Source organism: Genypterus blacodes, unplaced genomic scaffold (genome assembly GCF_046128005.1).
Source record: "Genypterus blacodes isolate CSIRO-AG114 ecotype Tasmania unplaced genomic scaffold, CSIRO-AGI_Gbla_v1 ptg000015l_1, whole genome shotgun sequence".
Taxonomy (NCBI): Eukaryota; Metazoa; Chordata; class Actinopteri; order Ophidiiformes; family Ophidiidae; genus Genypterus; species Genypterus blacodes.
The window spans coordinates 5,192,461-5,212,185 of NW_027466829.1; the positions used below are offsets into that span (position 1 = coordinate 5,192,461).

A 19,725-nucleotide genomic window follows, 5' to 3' on the forward strand; every position below is an offset into this window, starting at 1 on the left:
TAAGAGCAGTGGAGTTGTGCAGCTGCCTCATGTTAGATGTAATGCGGTGCTTTTAAGGACAAACATCTGCGCAACAGGTCTTTCAGGCTCGTCTCTTTTAGAATCAAAACGGTAATAAAAAGTGTGTGTGTGTCCCTTGTGGTAAGAATTAGAGGAATGATGCTTTGATTCAGTCTTGCTGTTACATGTCTACGGCTCATTCCTCTTATCGTGTTGCAGGCAGCCAGATGTGCCTCAGGAGGATTCACACCTGGATCCTATAAGTCATTTACGATTCAGGTCTGATCCTTGATTCTTGATTCTTTTATGGGGCGGACTGAGCGTATGCAGAAGCACAGTTATACTTTGAGCTTTGAGTCTTGTGTTGCCGAAAAACAGCCAGTGGTAATGCTGCTGATTCTGTCCTCACCCACTGTTTGGTCTCCATGGTGTGAGGAGTCTTCTACAGTATTTAAATCCAGTATGAAGACATCGTAAACCCCCCCAAGGGACAAACAGGTGAAGTGAACTGAAGCGCTGCAGCTCTGTAATCGTCAGCGTCTTGTAATTTGTCTCAGTATGTAAATATGTGGCCTCACTGGAAAGACAAACTTACACTTGAATACTCTCCATGCTTGACTAGCCAAGACTGACAGCCAGCCAGAGTTGAATCAGTGAACAAAAACATTTCTTCCTCTACAGTGACCTGTGAGAATACATGGCCGTGTTTCAGAGAGGCAGGCACAGAGCAGGAACGCCCCCACAGCAGCAGCAGCAGCGGCAGCAGCAGAGGCAGCCCACAATAAACTTGTCACATGGCATTTCAAGGCAAACACAGTTGCCTAATCAACCTACTTTCGCCTGTCTCACATTCTTATATAACGTGATACCAAGCGCGGCTCAGGCACGGGGCCACTTTGCCCTTGGAGATCCGTTCTCACAGCGGACTTGTCTTACCGTGACTGAGACAGAACACAAGGGTCAACCTCGCTGCTCGCTCAGTCTGGGCTGTTGCGTGGTGTGGGTGTGTGTACAGTGCCTGTGTGGGATGTACAATACATGTGCTTTAAAATCAAAGGCGTCGTCTCATCTAAGTACAAAATTCATTCATTCGTCAGACGTAGTGGAAGAAACCTTTATTATTATTATTGATCCCTGTGTTATAATAAAGTGAAACAAACAAACAGCAGTAAGGTTGTTTTCATCAACGCCTTGGTATTGGTGTTTTAAAAAATTATAAATAAGGAAATCCATCCGTTGAACAATACATCACATTAGCTGGAAAACATGGAACAAAAACAGAAACTTGTATAAAACGTGAAATATAAAATAGTATCAAAAATGTGTTTCTGTTAAATACAAATAACAAAACAATCCACAAAGCCACACCACTGCACCACAGCAAGTCCTCCAATGATTGGTCCAAACGTTACAGAGCTGCTCCTCCTCGTGCTCGGCGGGGGAGATTTCCATCAGGAGAACTGCAGGACTTTCTGCAGCGTCCTCCTGAGCTGCAGCTTCTCCTCCGGTTTGCTGTCGGGGATCATGCCGCCGCTCCTCTCCGCACTCAACCTCAGACCCGGCCTCCGCTCTCGGACGGCCCGCAGCCCCGCCTGGGTGACGTTCCTGCAGAAGTCCACCGTCACCTCCACCAGACTGACGCCGTGGACCACCGCGGCCTCCAGGATGCTGTCGGTGACGCGCACGCAGTTCTCCAGGTGGAGGCGGCGCAGCTTCCCGCAGCTTCGCAGCACAGAGGTCACATCCCGGTCGCTGATGTGACCGCAGCCGGAGAGGGTTAACGAGAGCAGGTTGGGACACCTGTGACAGAGACAGCAGACGTTCAGGGTTAGTCATCAGCTGGTGTCTGGTCTCCACACGTGTGACGGTGTACAGTCATTGTGAGACCAGTTTAGGACACGGAGGTGAGGGATTACTTTGTTTAGAGAGGGCCTCGTCTTAAGTAAACAATGCCATGTGGCGTTTGAAGATGAGCGCAGGAGAGCTTAAAGAACTGAGCCACATGTGAATGAGGTGTAAGGAACACCGCAGAGAGGCAGCAACCTGATCTGCCTGACAAACGGGCAGTTTAATGCACAGAGCAGCCATCCTTTCTTTACACAACGTCCCAGTGGGAATATAGGTTTCCTTCCCAGCTTTTGTGAATAAAGCGGAAGTCTGAGTCGGACGCTCTGAAGCCCAACAATTGCGAGACGGTTAAATATATATGTCATTCTGCCTAAATTAGTTGTCTTTTAAATGAATGTGGGATTGTTGCAGCCCCCCCCCCCCTCCCCCCCCCTCCTTGCAGCTTGCCGACCTTGACAATCTGATGCAACAGATCGGGGATGTCTTTCACGTTGGCTGATGGAGATTACATAAAGCCTTATATAATCTTCAGCGCTTCACCACACGAGAGCCCAACACATCTCACCGGTCCCTCGCACGGTGGCCCGGGTGTCGTCCCAGTGAGTCCCAGTGAGTACAGCAGGTACAGCACGGCGAGGCCACGCGGCCCTGAGTCTTTGTTCCAAAGGGCCGACGCGGCGCTTTATCACTGGATGGCATTAATGAGAGAGGAAGGCTCAGCGGCTGGAAGGACAACAGCTGATGTTCTCTGTGTGGCGTTGATCAGGGGAGAGAATAGAGGCGAGCATGACGGGAATAAAAACTTCAACCCTGGTTACATAATCCACTCTGCCGTGGCCCCGCCCCCCTCCCTTTGTGCACTCGTTTTTTTGTGTGTGCGTGCATGTGTGGTTGTTCCAGCCGAGCGTAATTACACAACACGTCTTACACGCTATAACCCCTCATCAGATTCCTCTCTCTCTCTCTTACTCTTACACACACACACACACACACAAGTATATGGTGGCAAATTGCAATGATGGCTTGTGTTATCTAATCTCTCTCTCTTTCTCTTTGTCTATCTCTCTTTATCTATCTCTATCTATCTCTCTGTTTCTCTCTCTCTTTCTCTCTCTCTCTCTCTCTCTCTATCTCTCTTTATCTATCTCTATCTATCTCTCTGTTTCTCTCTCTCTCTCTCTATCTCTCTCTCTCTTTCTCCATCTATCTCTCTGTTTCCTTTCTCTATCTATCTCTCTACCACCCCCCCCCCCCCCCCCTCTCTCCCTAATGGCTCGCTCTCTCTTTTTTCTCTATTTCTCTCTTTCTCTCTCACTCTTTGGTTCCCTAACTGTTTCATTCAGTGAATTCCAGAGAGAACGGCGACATGATGTTTAACATTTTAACGTTCATTGCCACTGGCGTCTGAGGTCAGAAGGTTGTGAACACGCTCTCTGTCCCAGTCTATCTGATCTGAGCTGTAAGGGCGTCATTCATAACTGTGCTTGTTCTCATTCAACCAGCATTCTGTGGTTCAGTGGAATCGTAAAGTCATTTTTAATGTTACAATGAAATAATTGAGTTTTTTTTATTGCCCTCATCTGGCAGGAGATTAGCATTCCATTAGAGACACACACACACACACACACACAATCACAACAAACTCAGTGCAGTGCTCTGTTCTGTTGTCTTTTCTATGGAGCAAACAGCAGACACGAGCTTGGCGTCAGTGTGTGTGTGTGTGTGTGAGTCGTATCCAGGCAGGCAGAGACGGACGCACATGTTCATTCCTCCGGCGGTAACAAAAAGCCAATTGTAGGCTCCACCTGTCTGCAGCTGACTGGGAGGTTCTGCAGCCAGATCGCTCTTTATCACACCCCGCAACCGCTCCCCCGGCCCCTCCCACTCCGTCACGTGCCCTGGCTTTCTTCCCCTTTAGATAATTTGGGAGGGTTTGTCAACACGAGCGGCGAGAGACGGGTGGAGGCCGGGGGTGGGAGGGGGAACCCGGGCTAAGTAGGTGGTTCTAGTTTTGACTGCTCTCTCCGCTCTGGCTTCCTTCTCAAGTTTCACAATGCAGGATATCCTCACGGGGTCCCTGTGCCGAGTTTCTTTGCAAATGAAGCCAGTACGCACTCGTCCCGGCCAGCTGCGGCGGCAAGGCTCCTTCACATCACCACTCATTACGTGGCCGACGTGAAGAAATAGTCCAGAGGCCTCATTACGCCTCTCCAGACTCACAGAGGACCCAAAGCCAATAGAACTGACATGTTATACTTTTCAGGAACTTTACCAAATGATCCCCTAATCCGTTTAGCTTTAAGTGATTTGACATCTGAACACACTAAAGTCACATTAGTTAATGTAACACTGTCTTATCAAGCACTTTTCTCTCTGTTATCCAGCTCTGGACAGACCGTCTGTCTCCAAAGACCAGAGAGACAATCAAGGCCGGATGTTAGAAGTGAGTGTGTGTTCGTATCTCCCCTCGCCACAGAGGCATGGAGGTCCAGGAGGAGGAGCCGTCTGGTGGAGGTAAACACCGTTTCAGCTGAATGTTATCAGGCCTCGGAGGCGGATTAGGGATGTGCTACTTACAGGGATGTGTTTGGAACCATTTAAGGTCAGAGCGAGCAGGTTTTATCCCCCATGGTGGGTTTTAGTGAGCCACGTGATAATGAATGACAACAGTTTAGTGTCCTCTCATGGACGCACCAATGACCTCAGAGGACCCATCAGAATTTCTATCAGTACGCTGGACAAAATGCATCGTGGGCCGCCAGGTTCAGCCGGACATTTTTAAGCCAAATTTTTACAGTTTGACACAAAACTGTGAATTCTTCAACTCCAGCAATTCCCTAAACAGTTTGAACATTGTCCTGTGAAAGTCCAGTCACAGGAACCTTTAGATCTCATCCAGGCAATAAATACAACTAGGACCGCCACAGTAAGGTGTCGTTCCAGCACTGTGGTCCTGATTGAGCCTGAGGTCTGTGGTGTTGTTATGCTTGAAGTCATTATATTGTATGTTGTAAGATTTGTTTCTATTTCATCTCTAGCAACCTGGCAGACCAAAAGCAATAGAGGATCACTCAAACACTCACGTGTGGCAAACACGGGCCAGGAAAACGCTGACCACACTTTCATGTTTACTGCAGATGTCCTTCTGGAAGGAGCTCTTCAGCCAGTCCTCGATGTTGCACACTTGCAGGACCCGGCTGGAGTGCCAGCAGATATTTAAATAGCGCAACGAGGGTCCAAGCACAAAGTTGTCCCTCCTCAGCTGACACGGGGAACTGAAGCGGAGTAGAGTCCAGAGGCACGGATCCAAGAAGACCTGACGGAGCCGGTGACAGGTCAAAGACAGGCTCCTCCGGCTGTCCTTGTCCAAGAAGGAGAAGAGGTGGAGAAGGCACTCGCGGTTGAGCTGGGTGACGTGCATGGTGAGCTGTCCCAGGCAGAAAGACAGGCCCGGTCCCAGCGGCGGTGATAGGCCTGCTGGCACCCGGCAACAATGAGCCTGCAGTCTGTATTGTGTGGCCTAGATACATGATGCCTCCTCGGGAGCAGACTGGAGGCCTGCACATATAAGGCCGTGGAGCTGAGGCTATTTTGGGAAAGACAACTGCTAGTACAGTCAAACGTGGAAGTGTTTGAGCCATTCACTGCTTTCCATCTGTCTTATGGCTCCAACAGCCGGCAAGCTGCCTGCTGCACTGCCAGATGTTTACATGGCCCTGGCCTAATTCTCACATACACATTCACTAGAGTATATCTGAGACCTTACTTATACAAATGTAATGAGCCATTTTGGAGCCAGAACGTTCCTGTCTGGTCTATGCATTCTCCTTAAGATCATAATTACAAAACCTAATACTTTCCAAGTCCTGCATGTGAGCCAAACGCACACAAGTACAATAATGTGCAGAACTCTGCCTGAGACGATAATGAACCATGACTCAGTTTGTGTTTGAAATGGCTGTACTGGATGTGGATGTGGACCTTCTGAGATGGTAAATGATCGGTAATATTCCTTTATATCTTTCTAATCAGTCCACGCTACATTACCAGCTATGTTCCGTTTACTTTTATCACCAATTTATGAAAGCGGCACTCTGACAATTTAACAAAATGTCATGATTTTCAGGAGAGCTACATCTAAACTAGGTCACTGACGTTGTGGCGTGTCAGAGTGAAATGTCTCTCAGAGGCAGCAGTGAACATATTTAAATGTAACTAATCTTATAAAGTCATGAATTCTCTTTTGAAAGGTTCCATTAGTTTGCCTTTAAAGCCTTACAGACCCGGTAAGTGAACATCAAATATCTCCAGAATGCTGCAACTTTGGGAGAAAACAATGTCAGAGATCTTGTTTACAAATAAATGACCTGAAAAACATGACATTTAGCAGAGTGTCACAGCCAACGGGAACATGCGAGTGTGTGTCAGGTGATTACAGCCTGACTCAGAGCCACCACGCTCCCAAATGATACCGCCATAGCTCCTAAACCTGATCTGAAGCATCATAAACACGGTGCCATGAAAGCTTATTAGCAGCTGTGATCTAACCCCCCCCAGGGGAACAAGAGAGGCCACTTGTTTCATTAATGGACACAGAGTAGCGAGCCCACGGCCACCTGTGAGCGGCGAGGAAGGGCAGCTGCTCCTCCACATACAGGAGAGCCTGTTCCTGCCACGGCGAGGAGGCAGGAGGCCGACCGGTGCGGCACGTGTCCCCCGAAAGGAGCTCCTGTGTGTGTGCGTGTGTGTGTGTGTGTGTGTGTGTGTGTGTGTGTGTGTGTGTGTGTGTGTGTGTGTGTGTGTGTGTGTGTGTGTGTGTGTGTGTGTGTGTGTGTGTGTGTGTGTGTGTGTGTGTGTGTGTGTGTGTGTGTGTGTGTGTTTGTGTGTGGAGATGCTCACTGAAGAGGGAAAAGGAAAACAAAAACATGTCCCTCTCTCTCCCTGAGGTTACGGTAGGACAAACCAAAAAGCTGTTTACATTTAGTCTGTCCTACATTTGCAATTTGCTACACTAAATCATTCTAAATCTATAATCAGCACTGATGTGACTGATCTGCAATTCATAACTTTGGAAACCTGAGCAAAGTTCAAAGAAAATAACAATAAAACAATGTTTCAAGAGAATACACTTTTGAAACATTGTTTTTGCACGAGCCTCATTTATTTCATCTGAAGTATTTCAACATTTAGAGCTTCTGTCTTTTATAATGTTAGGCTTGACGGTTTGCAATTAAAGGGGAGGAAAGCAATGTTTTGGGGCGATGATTCAGTTTTGTTACGCAAGAGAAAAAACCATCAAAAAAACATTAAACAGGAAAGACTCTTCCTCCATTTCCTCTGAGGCTCTTCAGTCCATTTCCTGGACCTAAAACGCTCAAATCAGAAGTAGAAAAGCCAACAGACAAATATGAATCAATATATTTTCAGAAAGATAATTTTTATTTCACATTGGTTCTGGTAAAGAGGTTAGGACATCTTTTATGACCTTCATCAGCATTTGTCAATCAATATATCCATTGTACTCTAATGCCTAAAATCCCTCCGACTAACCGGAGAACCAAACTACTAATTTCTTCAGAAATGAAAAATATAAAATATAGAACCTTTAAGAACAATTCATCACAATGACACAGCGCTTCCCTCCAGGAAGCTTTTCAGTCTAAACTTTAAACATTGGACCAACTGAGATTTGCCAAGGCTAAAGCTTTATTTTTTATTCTTCTTTATTTTCTAATCGATCACCTTTGGAATCTATTCAATCATCATAAGTCGGCCTCAAACTGAGGAATGCAACATCAAAGAAGTAAATGTAAAAAGAAATCATACTGAACAAATCGACACCGACACGTCCTACAGCGGGGGTCTCCAACCTTATGTTGACCGCGAGTTCCTTTTAAAAAAGACAGCAAAATAGTTTTCTTTTTGTTTTGAGAGAGCAGAGAAGGATAGCTTGCTTGTTTTCCCTGTGACTGGCCCACAAAAACATCACAAATACACCGTACGTTGCTTCCATACCTCAAATTGAAATATCTTGTTCTCGGTTACAATTCAAACATTTCAAGTGCGTTCCACACGTCAGTCCCTGATGTGAGAGGAGGAGCAGCTGACTGTGTCCACATACATGTGACAAGTATGACATGTTCATTCAGTCTGTGTTTGATCCTGATGCAGCTTCTATAGTTCCTCTGTGAGGAGGTTGAGTCACGAGCCGACGTCCGGCAGCAGACTGAATGGATCTGCACAGCTTCTACAGGTGTATGTGTGTGTGTCCTTGTCATCTCCAGCCGGCTCTTGAGCATGGAGACTGAACAATGGTGACGCCCACCTACATAGATTTCATAATGAAACCTGCACGTGGCTCCACTGTGGAGAAATGCGTCATCAAATTCCAGGGGGGGCGTTCCATTCTGTGACCAGAGTGAAGTCCTGCAGTTTCTCTTCCTTCACTTGCTGGAAAACGGAAGCAATTTGACTTTGAAAGCCTTCAGTTTGAGCCTCCACTTTTACCTGCAGGAGCACCTGGAGAAAGCTCTGCAGATTTACTGAAATGTTCCCACACTTTCCTCCACAGCGACGCTCGCCACAATTTAAAATCACTCGCATTCTTTAAAGCCTCATCGTCCCCACACACAAGGATGTAATTGGTCAATCTCCATTATTTGTCATGTCGCGCTATTACGGCTCTCTAACTCCAGGTTTGGGCCTCTTAGATCTGTAGAGACGTCTGAGTATTTCTAAATTTTCTTCACTGATTGGTTCTAACTTCGGCTTCTTCTTCTTCCTTATTTGCTACTTTGTGGAGTAAAACGCACAAACCGCCGCCCCGCTGCTTGTTAATGGAAACTCATTTTGATCATCTTCTCCGTGGTTGCGGTGGCAGCCAGTGTGACTCCTGATCGTCATCTAAGATATGCGGCCTCCTTCCTGCCGCAGCAGCAGCAGCAGCCTGTAGGTCGCCCACGTCACTTCTGGCCTGATAAAGTGCAAATATGTGACTTCACCCTTATCGACAACTACGTAAAGAGCAAGCTGTGCGCTCCCGACACGTGTTGGAGACCCCGGTTATACAAGACGGCGACGCACATGACATAGAAATGGACACTTGCACGTACATTGAATGTGTAAATAACTTTTCAAATCAAGCACAGTGAGAAATGTGACTGAGGTGAGGCAATAAGTGTGAGGCGCTGGTCTGAGGCAGCCGGGGTGTGAAGGCATCACTGTGCGAGGGCCTGGACGGCCTGGCTGCCGTCCTCTGTGGCCGCCTGTTCTGAGGTATCGCTGTCTGCTGTGGCCTCCTGATCCATCGCCTCCGTGGCAGCTTCGTGCATTTCAGCCGTGCCATCTTCCGCATTTCCCTCCGCGGCGTCACGGGGGCTCTCTGCACCCGGGGTGGCCGTGTGTGCCGCCGTCTCTTCCTGAGCTTCTAAGGAAACCCCGTCCGTAGCTGTAGTGTCCATAGCCGGACTGTTGGAGGCGCTTTGCTCGGTGCTTTCCACATAGAAGAGGATGTAGGCCTTGGCCTTCCTCACCGCGTCCTCGTTGGTCAGAGTCACTGTGCTGTCATTGAAGTGGTACCAGCGGCCCTCGTGGCTGCCGTATGCTGTGTAATGCCCTGATCCCACCCTGTCAACACACACACACACACACACACACTACATCACACACTGCTGTACATTTCTTCCTACAGAGGGATGTTTAACATGCCAGCAGTGCAATGTCACCACCTAGTGGCCACATTCAACCTCACAGCACCTCTTCATCTCTCCTGCAGCTCTCACCTCTTTGTGCTCTTCATCAGTTAGTAGCTACATGCAGTACATTCTCAGATTGATGCTTTATTTTCCACATAACTGAGTCTGACTGATTCTCTGCTCAGAGGCAGGCGGAGCGTTTACAGATGCCAGGCTAAGTGTTGTTTTTTTGCTACATAGGGAACCAGATGTCCATTTTGCTACCATGGCAACTAAAGCAGAACTCTCGTGCGTCAGAACACAGAATCATCTGTGAAAGCAACACATTGAGCAAAACTACAGCTGATATTATACAAGATGTGGAAGAAGTTAGACTTAAAGAGAGGAGAATCGATCACAGAGGCGATGAAGACGAAGAAGAGTGTTCGGGGGTTTGACACCCAGCAGAACGTTTGTTTTGAAGGAACATATATTGAAATGGTAAAGGCGTGCGTGACACATGTGACTCATCCACTCACCCAGATCCATGATGCACCACGACGGCAGCGAGGTCATAGAGGCAGCTCTGTGGGAAGGACTTCTCTGGCTGCAAACACAAACAGGCCAGATGAGTGTTTCCTCTCTGGGCTGTACTCTACACACACACCATCAAACCTTTAAGTGCCTCAGACAATCGACTGCATCCACACGTGAGCGTATGAACCCGACATGTGACGGTAAGAAAGGCACATACGGACACTGTGCTACGTCTAAGTGAAAGCATTACTCTGCTCTTGTGATGTCTGTCATATCTGTTTCCCCTTCAGTGTTGGAGAGGGCAGAACAGCGCCCCCTGGAGTTCATGTGGCACGTCTGACAGTGAAGGCTTGAGCTCTGACCCAGGTAGGGAAGGTTCCAAACTATTCTGCAAAGACTTTAACCCCACACTTGCACAGTAATGTATTCAGGCGACTCTGACTCTCAGATTTTGAAGCCTACAAGTATCTACAGTACATAAACGCCTCTGGGGGCTTAGAGGCAATCAGAAAATTGCTCCTCCGTGCATATGATGTTACTTTAAAACGTTTAAGTTCCAGTAAATTGCAAAAACACACACAACAGTCAGCAGTGTAGTTTCCACTGTAATGCTCCAGCTCACCTCCAGTAAGTGGCCCCTCATGTCCAGGCCTCGCAGAGGGAACTCCACATAGGTGTCCACCTTGTTCCTCAGGAAGGCCGTCCAGTGGAACCTCTTCAGGTGCAGACACAGAACCTGCCGGAAACAAAACAAAACCATCACATTACACCAAAACACACACTCTCTATTTTGCCCACTGTTCAGTTTAGGCGTCAGATTTGATGATAAACCGTCTCATGGCCGACCTTTGGGAGATTCTGGATCCAGAACTGCTTGGTGGACTTCTGTCGCTTCTTACACTTGTGGCAGAAGTAGAGCTCCGAGTCGTCCAGCTCCTCCAGATCAGTGAAGCTCTGCAAGCAGTCTGAGGAGAAAGAAGCAAACGCTGCATGAACACGCTCGGCCTGCATCCCACAGGACACACGGTGAGGAGGCGACAGCAGAGGGCGGACAGAGTGACAGTGACAGGACTGACCGTGTAAGGTGCAGGTAGGCCCGGGCTCCTGGTCCTTACTCCTTTTTTGTCTAAACTGGCTGGGAATGTCCAAAGACAGATCTAGAGGGGAAACAGAAAGACAGATCAGTGTTTCCCTCATCCGTGCATCCTCTCTCTCTTAACAAACACACTCGGGTTAAATCATTCACAAGCCTTTCTTAGTTTCCATTTGAATTTGAAATGATTTAGGATGCGTGTTCCCTTAAGATGATCTCTCTTGAATATTCACATGTTGGAGGAGCTGCAGTCTGCACAGTGCCATGATTTATTACACACTGCTGCTGCTTCATTTGAATACTTTAATACTTGAGTTCAGACCTCAGTGACGTTGGGCATTCATTATCTGGGAATGATTCAAAAATGGAAGTTTCTATGTTTGGGTGTGAGAACTTCTTCCTCTGAAACATCACTTTTAGGTTGGATGGGAAGAAGTGAAGCCCGAGTGTGTCTCCCTGCTCCTCTGCAGACACAGAGCAGCGTGGGAACTCAACCTATCTCCTGCTTGTTTTTACAATTGGCTTTATTTGCCAGGATTAACTGGGTGGTTTTGGTTTGTGCCAATCAGCTGTAAAAGCCTCGTTAGCACAACCGAAAATCATCAAGGTTCACAAGTACAAACTACAAGGAAGCAGACTCAGAGTTAGGGAACAGTTACGTGTCGTTCCTTCCGCTGAGCGTATTTGCACGGACAAGTCTTCCTTAAAGCTTCTTTCGTTTCCTCTTTTTCTAAAACTCCTGGCCTCAGTTTAACCTTTGCTCAAGTTTTTTTCTTTTTATTTCCACAAACTTCCTTTTGTCTTTTTCTTTTTTCCTGTTTTATAATTCTGCTCTGCAATCCTATGTTTTCCTCAGCCGTTCCTTTGTTGTGGAGCTCTTTGTTCCTGATTAAGTAACTGCTAAACAAACACATCTTATTACCATGGCGACCGTCTTACCGAGGAATGGGTCAAACTTGTGAGATTCAGTCCCGCATATCAGGCAGTTGACTTCGTTCTGAAGTAAGCCGCCGAATATCGACGTGACGACCGTCGACGTCCCATTTCTGAAAAGAGCCAAACGTAAACACGGATCAAGAACAAAGGTTACTTTGACTCTGTAATCCCCCGTATGAGACAAACTGTAGGGTCAGGGTTTCCTACATGCAGCATTTGCCCTCTGTGGTGGAGAGTCGGAGCGCGTCCCGAGGGGAGACGGCGTGTGGCGCCCCGTTGCGGCTGTGCTGCAGCTCCCTGTGGAGGTGGTCCAGCAGGTAACGCATGAACTCGTGGGCGTCCTGCTGCTGGTAGCCCCTGGATACGCAAACACAACTTTTGTACTTAGACGGCATCAAACAGGAGCAGCAATAAAGGGGACGGCGATGAAACTGTTGTGGGAGAGACGGAGTGAAACCACAGCCCGACTCTCTCTCTAGAATGCTAATGTACCTGAAACTTGGCATGATTTTCCATATGGCGTAAAATAAGGAGTCTGGGCTGAAGGCCGTCTGGTTCCCCTGCCACAGGGAGCACAAGGTTTTCCTGAGCTCCTCCACCAGAGACCTGTGAGGGTCAAACACAACGTTATCACCGCTCAGACATAAACTCAGACATTTACTATCCAAAGCTGCGACTAAACTATCAGGTTAAACTAACAAAGTAAGAAGGGAATGTTTGTGCTGATGTGAGGGACTGGGAGAAGATCGCCCGGTGCCCGTCTGTGATCCCATTCCACATGACTGTAATTATGCATGTTGGGATGAGCGCAGCTTCTCAAACACGTGAGACAGCGCCTGGCTTGAGGGCTCAGCACTACACTGCACACTGAGGGTAACGTTTATGTCTCATTATAGACCACAAGACAGTCAGCCGGGCGCAGATGAGACGTCGATAAGGCGACTCAACCTTTACTATAATGTTTACAGTGCTGCGGCTCAACTTCCACAATTTCCCGCAACATTTTTGCAGTTTTTGTTTTATTTTTCACTGCTATTGGTTTCAGATCAAAGCCTTCAGCCCATAACTCCTCCCTCCCGCCCTCCCTCCTGCAGAAGAAGACCTTACACACTGGTGTCCCCTTGGCTGCGGGTGTGGTACATCCTTCTTCCTGCCGCCTTACCGCTGCGGAGGACCACTGCGGGCAACTCCTTGAAAAAGCAGCTGAACTGCTCAATGTTGCTGTGAAAAGAAAGAAAGAAAGAAAGAGATTTGTGACGCCTGGGAATCGACAGAAACGATCAAAGGCTGCAGCTATTTTGGAAGGACTTGTAAACTCTATCGTACTGTTTATGGTAAATAGAACAAAGCGGTATTGATTCTTTTAGGATTTGGACAAAATGCATTTTAGTGAGAAAATCCGGCCTTTAAGCGCCTCTGGTTTCTTAGCAGCCGGTGTAATCCCCCCAGCTGAGCCCCAGACTGTATTAATAAAGGCTGACTGGTTACAGGGCTCCGCCGTCTACAGGGGCAGAGCTACTGAACCACACTGCACACTCACACACACACACACACACACACACACACACACACACACACACACACACACACACACACACACACACACACACACACACACACACACACACACACACACACACACACACACACACACACACACACACACACACACACACACACACACACACACACACACACACACACACACACACACACACACACACACACACCTCGTGCTCGGCGCCCAGCCTTACCTGAGGGACTGCAGAATGGCATTCATGAAGCACGTGTTGCCCAGGTTCCGCAGGCCTGTAGCGCACAAAGCTGCTCCGTCCTAACAGAAACAGGCAACAAACGTGAAATAACAAAGTCCCCACAGTGAGAACATGTGCAGTGTGTCAAAGTTTGATCTACAAATCCAAACAGTGCGGACAGTTCTGCGGAGAATACAAATGTGGAGTGGCTTCAGCTTACGGTGTCTTTTAACAGTTTGCTGTCTGGAGGGGGACTTTCCTGGAGTTTCCTCTTTCTCTGTCGGTCACCGCTCAGTGCTGAGCTGTAAGAGAGAAACATGTTCATTCATTACTGTGAGACTGTGACTTCATTACTCATAGGTCAGGGATTGTCAAAGTATCAAAGCTGCAGCTACAATGTCATTATTGTCATTTAGATTTGGCGAAGCTACTTTACAGAATTGTACTGTAAAATTATGCTGTTACTTACTTCTCCAAACTCTGAAGATGCTCCCTCACCTTCTGCACCTGTTCAAGTTCGGTGTCATTGACAACAAACTCATCACATCTGTAACTATAGAACCATTCCAGTTAGATTCACACGTGTAATAACAATAACAGACACACACACACACACAGACACACACACACACACACACACACACACACACACACCTGTGAAGCCACTGACACAATGCATTAAGAGCCACTGTAATCATTAAAAACAATCTGATGGATTCATCTTTGATACATAAATAGTTGGTTGCTATGACGACAGTATCAAGTTTATAGCTGTTGCCATTTTATGACCAAAGTGCTTGAAGGTGAGTCACTGATCATAAAGTGAGATAACACACACACACACACACTCACCAGAACACACTGTAGTTGCTGCAGTCCATGCAGACACAGTGATGGCCTCTCTCTCTCTCCTGCTTCTCGCCCTTCTTCTGCCCGGCCGTCTGGCTCTCCTCAAAGTGTTTCTTTGCGTGTCCGTTGACATACCTTCACACAGAGAGATTACTTTAGGACGTGATATCAAACAGTCAAGGGCGGACCTCAATTTATTATCTGGAGTAAAGCTTAAGTGTCCCATGTGTATAGACTCTGACTGACTCTTACCTCCCACAGTGGACAATGAGGCAGGAAAGGCAAACCCACGCACTTTTATTAGATCTGCAAACTGCAAATGGGAAAAGGAGTCGTTTGAATGATTCATTATAGTGTATTTCAAGGAGTTTAGTTTTTTTAAATGTCACATTATAAGTCAAACACAATGCCAACAAAGCTGCTGATGCGATCTACAACATCCTGTCCTACAATATAAAAACGAACAGAATGAGCTACACAGACGCTTTATTGTATTGTAGGTGTAACTGTGTGATCATAACGTAGTAAATAACGTGTCAACAACAATCTGTCCACGTGATGGCTGCGACAAATGACAAGTCTCCCCGCCAGTCGCCTCTCAAGATGCTACAATCACGAGTCTTTATACGAACGCACTCATTTCAATTTTATGTCCATTTCCAAATCAATTAAAGCCGAAGAAACGGCGCATTTTGTCTTACCGTTGCAGCACCAAGAGGACGGAGCGCCATTCGGGAACCGGGTCGCCTCGATGGACAAGCAGACGTTGGAGTTGAGATGAGGGCACTCCATCAATACACACACACACACACACACACACTCACCTCCGTCAGCTAACGTTAGCCAACACTACAACAGGCACGGCGGCTAACAATAGTGAGCTAATTATACTATAGCGGCTAGCAAACGGTTCAGACCAACTAACTACTCAACTGTCCGCTCGCGCACGCTTCCCCCCACCGAGCTAAAGCTAAGACGTTTAATGGCCGTTATAACCTTCTTGTAGATTCAAAGTACACCAGTTTACAGAAAGTATAACTGTGGTTCCTCTTGGACATTATGTGGAAGGGAGGAGGTAACCTACGCTGTATAAGGTGACTGATAACTGCTTGCCTTTTCCACAAACAAATGGAAATAACTTGAGGAAGTGACGTAGCATCTGCCGGTTAGGCCCCCGGCCAAACCAAAGAACGGAGATGAAAGAACTTGCGAGAGATGCTTGTAAAGTACTTCCGTCTTCGCTTATACGACACAGATATGTTGGGACCGGCAACTTTCAATCCCGGACAGTATTCCTTTAGGTTTTGTATTCTAAATTCAATTCTAATGTACTCGAATACATGTACGCCAGTCATTTTTACACCCATAAGAACAACCTCAGACGATGAACACACTCAAAGCTGCGCCCAAGGTTTTTAATTGGCTATAGTTAGCGATATCAGGTGTTTGTTCTGTTCATCACATCGGCTGTTCGCCCCAAAGTTAGGAAGTTTTGCTTTGGTCCTACTAAAAACTAAACTAGTGTAAACAGAGACCCAAAACACAGGTTAACAAATATTATTTTATTTAGCAAATCAATCTGACAATTGTGTACTTACGGTGCTGTCTGAACTGAACCATTCATTAAGCCACTTACATTTTGGAAACAGTGACATCACATATTCTAATCATTTTGTAGTCATTTTGCACATGGTGGGTCCCTGGATGCATAGTGTTTTGAGAGTTTCTTTTTATTACACATTGACAAAGCATTGATGTATTTAAGTATGGGAAGTTATACATGTTGTCGTATCTTTACAGTTTGTTAATATCCAGAATATAGCACACATAATAGAAATGAAACAGAATACAAAATGAACACAATAGTGCTCTGACATAATGTCAGTAAAAAATGACTAATTGATGTTTCATGTTTCAAGGGTTTCAGTTCCAACACTGATATAAAGATAAAAATGACATAATCATACAATCTTCTATGCCATTTCAATCGCTGGTTCCTGAAGAGGCAATTCCGCTGCAGGTTCTTTACTTTTCTTTACTTTTGCTTCCTTGGATTTCTTCCTAAAAAAAACAATCAATATTCCAGTTATTATAGGAAACATTGCCAAAAGTGTAGATTGAAAGGAAGAAAAGACATCTGTCTCTATGACGATGGCTTACTTTGACTTTACGGTCAAGACCACCACAACTGTGATGATGATGGCAGCAATGACACCTATCACAACTCCACAGATGATGCCTGTGAAGATATAAAGGGCAGAAGTTAAAAAAGAAAGTGTGGATTCATGATTACTCACAGAAATTAGATAGACAAATTGTTGTCCTATTGTAAACTGATTCGGTTTAGTCAGTCACGACTTTCAGCTCTCACTGTTATAGTGAATTTGTTAAGAAAGAAGAAATCACATTTCTGTCCACTCACCAATAGGAGTGTCTGGCTCATCTTCCTCCAATTCATCACCTTCATCTTATAGAAACAAAATGCAAAACCGAATGTGTCACACACATTTGTGATATTACTGTTATTAAAATACAATATTCAGAAGATTTGAGATGTGTGCTCACCATGGATGCCAGCACAGGTGTCATTGCACATCTGTTGGTTTAGAAATCTGTTCCCATTTCCGAAGCAGCCAGACCAAATGAAGGTTTTGCATTTGTCATGAATAGAATCGTAGTAGTACCTCAAACTGTTACCCGAGCATTTACCAGGGGTGTAACGAAAGTGGCACGCTTCTTTCACTGTGAAGAAGAGACCACCATCATCATCATCATCATCATCATCATCATCATCATCATCATCCTAAACAACAGCTGCAGCAGTAGTTGATTGTGTAAAGTTACATATGGTGAGTATATTTAATCTTTTCAGACAGCAGAGTGTGTGAGAGTGCAATCGACCAAACTTCTTCCGCCTGCTTTGAAAAGCCTCAGGCACTTGCTCACACACTCCAACGTCTATGTGTTGTTTTTCCCTTTCACCACTTGATGGCACATATTGCTGATGCTTGATTGACTGTGTGTGTCTGTGGCATGTCTAGAAAAAGTATTATTATTAACATCCTCATTTTGCATATCCTCATGCTAATGCAGGGCTGACCCACCACACACACACACACACCGCACCCCTCCTGGTTTTGTCTCTTTGAGGAGGCGGCTCGTTTCCTTTCATAGTCCTTAAGTCATAAAATGCTACTTTAACAGCCAGTTCATATTCCAAAGTCTACCAGACTCCATCTTTTACTACCAGAATGAAGAAATAAAGGGCGTTTGCCAAACTAGACTGTGCGCTTTCATTTATGTAAATACTGGACATCATGTAAGTTCATTAAGCGTTCTCACCATCCAGGGGGTAGATTTGGTTGACCCTTGAAGAACAATTTCTCACGCACTCTATTTCATTTTGGAAGCGGTTGGCGTTCCCTCCTGCTCCTTTGTACAGGAAAGGTTCACAGGTGTCTTCTGCAGCATCATAAAACAAAGAAAATTCGAAGAGGCTGCCTTCACCCGCATCCTGTTTCAATAAACAGAAGTCTGTGGGATGATAGAATACAAGATATATTAGTTAATTGTTGTTAGTTAACTGTAATGTATATTCATAGAAGATAATAAGATAATGATAATATCTAGAAGCTAAAGGGAGAGGTAGATATCATTAAAAGATACTGTATCATACAGTGTCTCTCTGATAGTAATGTTTAATGTTTAACTAACCTCCTCACACCAGGTCCACTCCCTGTTTTTATGACAGCAGTAAAAAAGCTCATTTATGGTGCACTGTTGTTCCACCCGCCATAAATTTAGGAGGAAAGTATTTTGAAACAGTTCCTTGTAGCTCAGAATGCTTAACACTATTCTATTACACCATTTTGGAGGGAATGACAGTGAAGACTGCTGACATGTGTATGCACGGTCAGATTTTTTTGCTTTTGCTTCCCCAATCATCTGCCCAGAAGTGAGACGAGAGCTGTGGAGCACGAGACGAGCCGACTCAGACAGCAATGATCTCAGTTTTTTAAATCGTTGGAATTATAGAGGAAGGAACGATGGAGTCAGCTCGGAATAATCATCCATAATGTGTAAACACCATTCCCCTGACAGTAAACATGCAGTACCATCTTGTTTTTTTGTCAAGTCTGAAAGCAGTCATTGTTGGAGGACATCAAGTTTCAACATGAAGAGAGAGAGATGATGAAAATGTAAAAGAGAGAAGAAAGAAAGAAAGCAAACTATTTCCATTCATTGTAATACAATCTGAATTGTAATGAATTGAATTGTTTTACATTATGACTTAAAGTTTATTCAGTCCATAGTATGTCACAGAAAAGAGCTCTAACGGCCAAACCGCCATTTTGACTCAATGGGCGTGAAAGGACCAAAGGTGAATCTTTATCTTGTCGTGTTAGTTTCAATGAAACTTAAGTAAGCAGATGGTATCGATCATATCAGTGAAATGATAGAAAACACCAAATTCTTATATATTCCAGGCAACAAAAAGGACAAACTCTTCATCATTTTTCCCTGAAGATGAGCATATCCGTGCACGGCCTACTTCAGGCTTCTACATCATCTCAGTTAGGACCGTTGAATCAAAAATATGTATAATATATGTCAAAAGAAATTAGTCTGACGTACCCGGTTTTGTTGATTGGCTGGTGTGGAATGCAGCAAAAGCAAGTCCAAAAATTAGAAGGTGCTTCATTTTGCCGCTGGTCTGGTCTTTGTGCTCAGCTTTCTAGAGTGAGTCAGTGTGTGAGGGCTGTAAACTATCTGCAGTGGGCTGTCAGGCTCAGACTCTTTTTTTGAACTTTGGACCGCTATATCCATATCGCACTTCCTTAGCGTGTGACTCAAATCGAAACAAATTTTTACCACAAGGAGGAACATTACAACCTATGAAGAGCATCAATAATCCACCTACATCGGGAGGACAACAACAACACCAACAATCTCATTCTTAATTAAAATAAAAGCAATCATTTGAAGCTCTTCTTAATGCAGACAGATTTATTTGTGAGTAATTTGCCACTTCAAC

At 45.6% G+C, this 19,725-nt stretch overlaps 3 protein-coding genes across 3 annotated transcripts; all 3 read right to left on the reverse strand.

The window, feature by feature from the left end:
- Nucleotides 1-967: 967 nt before the first annotated feature.
- On the reverse strand, nucleotides 968-5,378 carry fbxl22 (F-box and leucine-rich repeat protein 22). Its single transcript, XM_076138748.1, is given in 3 exon segments — nucleotides 968-1,800; nucleotides 4,932-5,285; nucleotides 5,287-5,378. Coding segments are annotated over 3 exon segments (795 nt in total). The 3' UTR covers nucleotides 968-1,451.
- Nucleotides 5,379-7,779: 2,401 nt separating this feature from the next.
- On the reverse strand, nucleotides 7,780-15,820 carry usp3 (ubiquitin specific peptidase 3). Its single transcript, XM_076140150.1, has 15 exons — nucleotides 15,392-15,820; nucleotides 14,943-15,003; nucleotides 14,694-14,825; nucleotides 14,311-14,394; nucleotides 14,062-14,143; nucleotides 13,842-13,921; nucleotides 13,195-13,308; nucleotides 12,580-12,693; nucleotides 12,295-12,444; nucleotides 12,091-12,197; nucleotides 11,135-11,215; nucleotides 10,905-11,023; nucleotides 10,681-10,794; nucleotides 10,061-10,128; nucleotides 7,780-9,474 (listed from the first exon to the last, which is right to left on the reverse strand). The coding sequence occupies exons 1-15, from the start codon at nucleotides 15,480-15,482 to the stop codon at nucleotides 9,066-9,068; spliced, it is 1,806 nt and encodes a 601-aa protein (XP_075996265.1). The 5' UTR covers nucleotides 15,483-15,820; the 3' UTR covers nucleotides 7,780-9,065.
- A 413-nt stretch (nucleotides 15,821-16,233) lies between these two features.
- On the reverse strand, nucleotides 16,234-19,491 carry LOC142989315 (inter-alpha-trypsin inhibitor). Its single transcript, XM_076138796.1, has 6 exons — nucleotides 19,326-19,491; nucleotides 18,033-18,224; nucleotides 17,256-17,432; nucleotides 17,113-17,157; nucleotides 16,851-16,929; nucleotides 16,234-16,751 (listed from the first exon to the last, which is right to left on the reverse strand). Exons 1-6 carry the CDS (start codon nucleotides 19,390-19,392, stop codon nucleotides 16,664-16,666), a joined length of 648 nt encoding a protein of 215 aa, XP_075994911.1. The 5' UTR covers nucleotides 19,393-19,491; the 3' UTR covers nucleotides 16,234-16,663.
- Nucleotides 19,492-19,725: the final 234 nt, after the last annotated feature.

Bases quoted from the DNA above. Each gene is read 5' to 3' on its own strand.
- usp3 (XM_076140150.1), bottom strand. From the start codon at position 15,482: ATGGAGTGCCCTCATCTCAACTCCAACGTCTGCTTGTCCATCGAGGCG. The intron at 14,395-14,693 runs GTGAGTGTGTGT...ATGGTTCTATAG, and splicing joins AGCAACTACAGTGTGTTCTG to TTACAGATGTGATGAGTTTG. The intron at 12,445-12,579 runs GTACATTAGCAT...TTGCGTATCCAG, and splicing joins AAAATCATGCCAAGTTTCAG to GGGCTACCAGCAGCAGGACG.
- LOC142989315 (XM_076138796.1), bottom strand. From the start codon at position 19,392: ATGAAGCACCTTCTAATTTTTGGACTTGCTTTTGCTGCATTCCACACC. The intron at 18,225-19,325 runs GTACGTCAGACT...ATCATCCCACAG, and splicing joins CAGCCAATCAACAAAACCGG to ACTTCTGTTTATTGAAACAG. The intron at 16,752-16,850 runs GTAAGCCATCGT...TGTTTTTTTTAG, and splicing joins GTCTTGACCGTAAAGTCAAA to GAAGAAATCCAAGGAAGCAA.